Below are 7,700 nucleotides of genomic sequence, written 5' to 3'. Positions count from 1 at the left end.
ACCTGACATTCAATATGTTGATCTGACCTCATCAAACCCTGTACACTCAAGACATGCTCCTTATATGGCCAGTACAGATTCTATTCCATATGTTGATCTGACCCCCCCATGCCAAAGCGCCAGCGCTCGCCCAGCAGTCTGCCGTCAACAAGGCAGATGCGTGGACGCGACATCGGTTCAAGTTCTCTCCCTTAGACGTCTTACTGGTTAGTGTGTGCCTGTCAGAGTAGACAGTAGAGTGTGTGGAGACACCAGAGCTAGACTGTAGTGTAGATGTCTGATAATAACTATGGGAACAGGATCAGGATTGTCAGGGCTGAACCACACACACAAAAAAAAAACTGTAACTGTCCACCCATAAACAGACAAGTAGACGAACGATTAAATTATTAATCATTAAATTAAATCATTAAATCATTAAAACGATTAAATGATTAAACACAAATTATTAAATAGCATGTTTCTGTATTCCTCTCTCGGCTGAGTCCCCTCCCCCCCTCCCGCCTCTCTCTCTCTCTGTGATTCTGAACTTTTTAATTTCAAGGATCCTAGTGTTATATACCTATATATGTTTATCTGTGGTACCTGAACCAAATGGACGTGTATGTTAATTTGGTTTCATTTGTACTCTCTGAGTTACAGCCCCATCCAGGTCCAATCGGATCCTAACTTTCAATAATTTAGCTGGAGACCCCCTCCTCGGACCACCTCAAGGGAATCCTATAGGCAGGGAGTCTCTACATGTCTCTCTCTCTCTCTCTCTCTCTCTCTGTTACCTGGGAAGACTGTTGAAATGGACAGGAGGTTACCTGGGAAGACTGTGTTGAGGTTGACAGGAGGTTTGTTGGTGTCCACAGTGATCTTGTACTGGGCGCTCTTGGCAGGAGAGGAGGGCAGACAGACCAGAAGCAGCGGCAGAGAGAATTGACACTGAACCACTCGGGGAACACCTGACAAGAGAGACAGAGGAGTGAGACCACATCATGGAGTGTGTATGAGTGTGTTGTTCTGCTGTTCACTTAGAAAGGGCCAGTTCTGGGTTGACTGAGTGTGTCGCTCACTCACTCGCACGCACTACACATATAATACAGTATGCATACGCTATTCCTGTATGTCACATTATGCCAGATGCATAGAATGTATAGTTTGAGACAAACGGAAACAATAGTAATAGACAGACTTTCATTATATCGTGTTTAACAACAATGTCAGACAGACAAACTCATTGCTCTAAAAGGTAAATAATGGCTCCTGCAGGGCCTTGGATTCCAGGTTGGGAGCCCAAAGACAACAGAGGTTCCAACATCTCCCTTGTCGCTCCTTCCCTGCAAACAAGGCTAAGAACACAGCCCACTTCCTCTTTAAGTGGCGCCCACCTCCACCCGGATCCCTCGCGGCAAATTAGACAGGATAGAAACATCAACGCTACGGCTTACTCTCCAAACAATCCTCCCCTGGGTTTATTAACACGGCAAACATTGGAGATATTCATATTTCATGCACATTGGATTGTGCTAAAGGAACTCGAGACTCAACATCAACATCTCCCGAGACCGAGGCGATGTTTCTGGAGGATTGTTTTGGTTGTAAAATAAATTTCTAGTTCAAGCTTCTGGAGGAGGGAAGGGAGAGGAGAGGAGGGGAGGAGAGACTAGGGAAGATGAGAGGAGAGGAGACCAGAGGAGAGGAGGGGAGGAGAGACCAGGGGAGATAAGAGGAGACCAGAGGAGAGGAGGGGAGGAGAGACTAGGGAAGATGAGAGGAGAGGAGACCAGGGGAGATAAGAGGAGACCAGAGGAGAGGAGGGGAGGAGAGACCAGGGGAGATGAGAGGAGACCAGAGGAGAGGAGGGGAGGAGAGACTAGGGGAGATGAGAGGAGAGGAGACCAGGGGAGATAAGAGGAGACCAGAGGAGAGGAGGGGAGGAGAGACCAGGGGAGATGAGAGGAGACCAGAGGAGAGGAGGGGAGGGGAGGAGAGACTAGGGAAGATGAGAGGAGACCAGAGGAGAGGAGGGGAGGGGAGGAGAGACTAGGGAAGATGAGAGGAGAGGAGACCAGAGGAGAGGAGGGGAGGGGAGGAGAGACTAGGGAAGATGAGAGGAGAGGAGACCAGAGGAGAGGAGGGGAGGAGAGACCAGGGGAGATGAGAGGAGACCAGAGGAGAGGAGGGGAGGAGAGACCAGGGGAGATGAGAGGAGACCAGAGGAGAGGAGGGGAGGAGAGACTAGGGAAGATGAGAGGAGACCAGAGGAGAGGAGGGGAGGGGAGGAGAGACTAGGGAAGATGAGAGGAGAGGAGACAAGAGGAGAGGAGGGGAGGAGAGACCAGGGGAGATGAGGGGAGACCAGAGGAGAGGAGGGGAGGAGAGACCAGGGGAGATGAGGGGAGACCAGAGGAGAGGAGGGGAGGAGAGACCAGGGGAGATGAGAGGAGACCAGAGGAGAGGAGGGGAGACCAGAGGAGAGGAGGGGAGGGGAGGAGAGACGAGGGGAGATGAGGGGAGACCAGAGGAGGGGAGGAGAGACCAGGGGAGATGAGGGGAGACCAGAGGAGAGGAGGGGAGGAGAGACCAGGGGAGATGAGAGGAGACCAGAGGAGAGGAGGGGAGGAGAGACCAGGGGAGATGAGAGGAGACCAGAGGAGAGGAGGGGAGGAGAGACTAGGGGAGATGAGAGGAGAGGAGACCAGGGGAGATAAGAGGAGACCAGAGGAGAGGAGGGGAGGAGAGACCAGGGGAGATGAGAGGAGACCAGAGGAGAGGAGGGGAGGGGAGGAGAGACTAGGGAAGATGAGAGGAGAGGAGACCAGAGGAGAGGAGGGGAGGGGAGGAGAGACTAGGGAAGATGAGAGGAGAGGAGACCAGAGGAGAGGAGGGGAGGAGAGACCAGGGGAGATGAGAGGAGACCAGAGAAGAGGAGAGAAGGGAAGGAGAGACCAGGGGAGATGAGAGGAGACCAGAGGAGAGGAGAGGAGGGAAGGAGAGACCATGGGAGATGAGAGGAGACCAGGGGAGATGAGAGGAGACCAGGGGAGATGAGGGGAGGAGAGACCAGGGGAGATGAGAGGAGAGGAGACCAAAGGAGAGGAGGGGAGGAGAGACTAGGGGAGATAAGAGGAGACCAGAGGAGAGGAGGGGAGGAGAGACTAGGGGAGATAAGAGGAGACCAGAGGAGAGGAGGGGAGGAGAGACCAGGGGAGATGAGAGGAGACCAGAGGAGAGGAGGGGAGGAGAGACCAGGGGAGATAAGAGGAGACCAGAGGAGAGGAGGGGAGGAGAGACCAGGGGAGATGAGAGGAGACCAGAGGAGAGGAGGAGAGGAGAGACCAGGGGAGATGAGGGGAGACCAGAGGAGAGGAGGGGAGGAGAGACCAGGGGAGATGAGAGGAGACCAGAGGAGAGGAGGAGAGGAGAGACTAGGGGAGATGAGGGGAGGGGAGGTTGACCATAAGTGTGTGCAAAGCAGGGGGTGTGCTAAGGGTGCTAGAAATAAAACCTTAGCCACAATAAAATAGATAATAAGTGGGAGGACAAGAAGTACAGAGGCTGATATGGAGTTAGAGGTGAAATAATGAGTATAATATTCCTAAATATGTAATATAATGTATGTTCAATTAAGAGTGATAGACCAAAACATACAAGCAGGTTTGTAGAGTGCCACCCCGATAAGCTTGAAAAACTTGAAAATGGAGTTGGTATTGATCCACTGGCAGTGAGCACAAAAAATATCTGTCGCTAAAAGGTGAAGAGCAACACACAGTCTCTCACACACAAACACACACACACACACACACACACACACACACACACACACACAGTCTCTCACACACACACACACACACACACACACACACACACACGAGGCCTATTATGTGGCATGGGAGAGAGGTGATGACTTGACTCTTCCCTGCAAATACCTCTATACAAACAAGACGGAAATGGACACACACACACACACGGGCAAAACATATCTCTGTCACCTTTAAAAAACCAAAGAATGTAAAACAATAACATTTAAACAAAAACAAATGGATGGAGAATGAGAAAGGGATGAATGAGGAGAAGGGGATAAGGAAGAACAGAAGAGAGATGGAAGGATGTGGGTATACTGTAGTAAAGAGGCCAGGAGAAAAAAAATTCCATCTCAAGTTTACAGCCCTTCAAAAGTCACGTGTGTGTGTGTGCATGTGCGCGCGCGCGTGTGTGTGCGTGTGTGTGTATCTGGTCTTGTTCCACTGTGTATATTCCCAGGCTCTGCCAAGGCTCCGTGAAATTACAGCCTTCATCACTGGGATTTACCTGCAGAGTGCGTGTGTGTGTGTGTGTATGTGTGTGTGTGTGTCAGGGGGAGTCAGAAGGGTCTGAATGTCCACGCACTATTGGGGGATGACTGGTCAATGTATTTCTTTATTTTTCCCGTCCCGGCACTGGTATTGTAGTCCAGGAAGAAAGTGAGCCCATAGTGTCCTATACTAAAATATCTAAAAACACATATTACCCACATGAAAACCCCCAAAAACGTGTTTCTTGTCTCCCAAACATCATTAAAATAAGATCTGGTTGCAAAAGGGGTGAAGTGTCCCTTAAATACACAAATCATCTTTCTTTGTATGCTGGCTATAGGTGTGAAAACAGCAGATGCCCGCTGGACTCTGGCTGTGATTGGCTGACCAGGCATCAGATTAGACTACTGCAGCGCAGTATAGGTGGGGGAACAAAGTTATTCCCCATGCCGAGAGAGCACGCACACACAAAGCCATCAAACCTCTGTGGACTCAATGGTGTGAGTGATTATGGATTATACTTTACTTAATCATCGAGGTGAAAACATGCAATTGAATGTCATTCCATTAAATAATGGTTGCCGCGGGGGCGTCTTTCTTCTTATTTTTTGTTCCACTTGGATCTCAGAACCAATTTCAGGGGTCCATTAGGGTTTGGGTCCGTCATTTTGAATCCATGAGGAGCTCTATGTACAGGTATGTGTAGGCCTATACTATTTATTAACTAATATGTTCATTATTTATTCTGACTTCCTTATTACTAAGTGATGTTTATGTCTAAGTGATGTTTCAGGTATTTCTTCTAATTTTTACTAGTAGGCTACAAGCTTGAATGTCCTTTAAATAGAAAGTCAGAAAATTACTTTACAATCTAGTCTTTAACCAGTGTTACTTAATGCTTATAGATAGTTAATAAAATTCTGAGGAGGATTCATCCATTTAGATACACTCTGCAGAGCTACACGACAACATGCGTGTGTGCATGCATGCGTGCATGGTACAATACCTGCGGCTCCTATGATTTCATATACAGTACAGTACACCATATTAGCATGATATAAAGCATGTGTCATTTGCAACACATCCCTGCATCTACTTTGCATCAACGCACATCTGTAAACGCTTTTCAACACAACATTAGAATATTGGTTGTGGTAATAGTTACAATACTGCTCTTCATAGTTACACCATTGGAAATGAATACAAGATGTGTTCACAATCATACATTATGTCCTTATTTCACTTACTTTTTAAATAATCTGTACCTGTGCTCCCAATAGCATTATTAAATATAAACATTAAATCACAGATCTACACAGCTGTGGTTCTCAACTTGTGGGTTCACAATATCTCGCTTGTAGATGTAGATCACAATATGTATCTATGGAACCAAGTCAAACAAAATGTAATGCCTCAACTCATACATTTCCAAGTGCTTGTCAGGGTGTTCAAATATGATTATTATTTTGGGGGGCCGTGGCCTGTAAAGGCTATATATTTAATACATTCTTATCCTTGTATTAATTCACAAAATCTCTGTGTGTGTATTTCACTTGACGTCAGGTACTCTATAAATCAAGCTTACAACTTACATCATGGTGCATTTGGCAGTAAGTTTGTACAGTATGTTTGGGGATATCACACTACACTGATATACTGTTTCAGTCAGTACTGTGCAGTATTTGAACTGTTTTCCGTTGCATGTTATTGAGACCCTTAACGTGGCATTCTCAGCAGTAGAGCAGCACAGGTTTCCTTATGTTACAGACGGATTGTTTTGTGTCAGACAGTGCCTGACCTTGTATCCCTGTGTATTAAATCAGATGAGGTGATTCTATTGGCTCATTGTGGGCTCCATATTGTACTACAACAGTGATGAACTATTACTACACTATTACAATCTCAGAGTCTCAGTAAGAATGATAATTACCACTTCATGTTTTACCTCACATATGGTATGTGCTGGTCGTTATGCTTTGTCCATACTAGAACAGTGTCCGTTGGGCACGGGCCTACTCGGGAACGATGAAAGTTGAGAACAATCCAAATAGGGCATGCATGCCCCACCCTGTTATGCAATATCCGAGATACGTGGATTACAGACACATGATACTGTACAGAGATTCTGTGCATTTATTGTAAGATACCGTATGTACAGTAGATAGTACTAGTAGTTGTTATGTTCTCTTTCACAGGCTTCTTTAATGACTACAGTGTATTCACACAGTGGCCATTTTGCTCTCATGTCATATTTGTGGGTTGGGAATAGGGTCTATGTGTGTACGTACTGTACTGTATGTACGTCTGTAATCCACGTAACTAGAGAACCGTTAGCCCCACCGACTTTAAATTCGACACATGTGTTCCACACCCCCACAGGGAGTGCAGTGCCCGGTGTCGAGTTCGTCAGAGAGCCGGTTGTCCAGAAACAGCACAAAAGCCTCTGCCCGGGCTCTGGAAGTGATCACCCATATATCTCCATATATGGAGTTGGCCTGTTCTGACATCACGATCATTGTTCCGACATCTGTATAGACTCCATATTTGGGCATTCCTGACAAAGAATTTCATATATGGGCATAAAAGGGATACAGACATAATTAAGTGGGTGGGGCATTCATTTCCAACTTGCATCGTTCCAAGTAGGCCAGTGCCCAACGGGCACCGCTCTAGTTCATTTAATAGCAAAATGGCCACCGTTTGAATAATATGGTGAATGTTTGATATTTTCTCCCTGTTATCCCTTTCCCCCCACCCTTTTCTTATTCTCCCTTTCTGAAAAACAACTAAATGGAGCTTATGTAAGATGAGCAGGCAACAGTGCAGCACTATCTCTCTCTCTCTCTGTTTCTGGCACAACAGCGCCCCTACTGGTACTCATAGTCATACTGGTGCTCCTAGTCACATAGGTTAACACAAACATAGTCACATAGTAACACAGTCACATAGTCACGGACATTGGTGTTCCTTGGAGTGGTTGCACCACTCAAAAATCACGCACTTCAATACACCTGCAAACCACTGACAATAAAGTTGATTCTTGATAATTGAAATTTTAAAGATTAGTAATAAACGTTGATAAACGTTGTTTGCTGCTGCCACTCACTTGATTACATCAGTGAGGTCATTGTAGTTACCTACCTGTAAGTACCATGACTCTGATGCCATGTTAAGTGTGTGCATGCATCCATGATGTATAGTCTGTCTCTAACCACAGGATTTATTTCAACAGAGCACCAGTAGATCTGGGCTTGCAGTGATGTCAGATCGGTACTGTGTGTGTGTGCGTGCGTGCATGCGTGTGTGTGTGCGCGCGTGCACGCGCGTGCGTGTGTGTGTTTAAGAGAGAGCTACAGAAAACATGAGAAAGGGTTTCTGTGTTTTGTGTGACTGCATATTCCTTGTGCTTTCTGTATG

At 46.7% G+C, this 7,700-nt stretch overlaps 1 protein-coding gene across 2 annotated transcripts in view; it reads right to left on the bottom strand.

Annotated features, from left to right (window-relative positions):
• Positions 1–7,700, bottom strand: part of bbs9 (Bardet-Biedl syndrome 9) — a 207,743-nt gene that overhangs the window by 149,381 nt on the left and 50,662 nt on the right. For both annotated transcript variants that reach the window (XM_083760769.1, XM_083760770.1), the window contains one exon: positions 810–950. In XM_083760769.1, coding sequence (XP_083616895.1) covers positions 810–950 — 141 coding nt within the window. The remainder of the gene's footprint in view (positions 1–809; positions 951–7,700) is intronic.

The sequence above is a fragment of the Protomyctophum parallelum genome (genome assembly GCF_964188405.1).
Source record: "Protomyctophum parallelum genome assembly, chromosome: 3".
Classification (NCBI taxonomy): Eukaryota; Metazoa; Chordata; class Actinopteri; order Myctophiformes; family Myctophidae; genus Protomyctophum; species Protomyctophum parallelum.
Note: the sequence above shows the minus strand (reverse complement) of the source record. Positions and strands in the feature narration are given on the sequence as shown.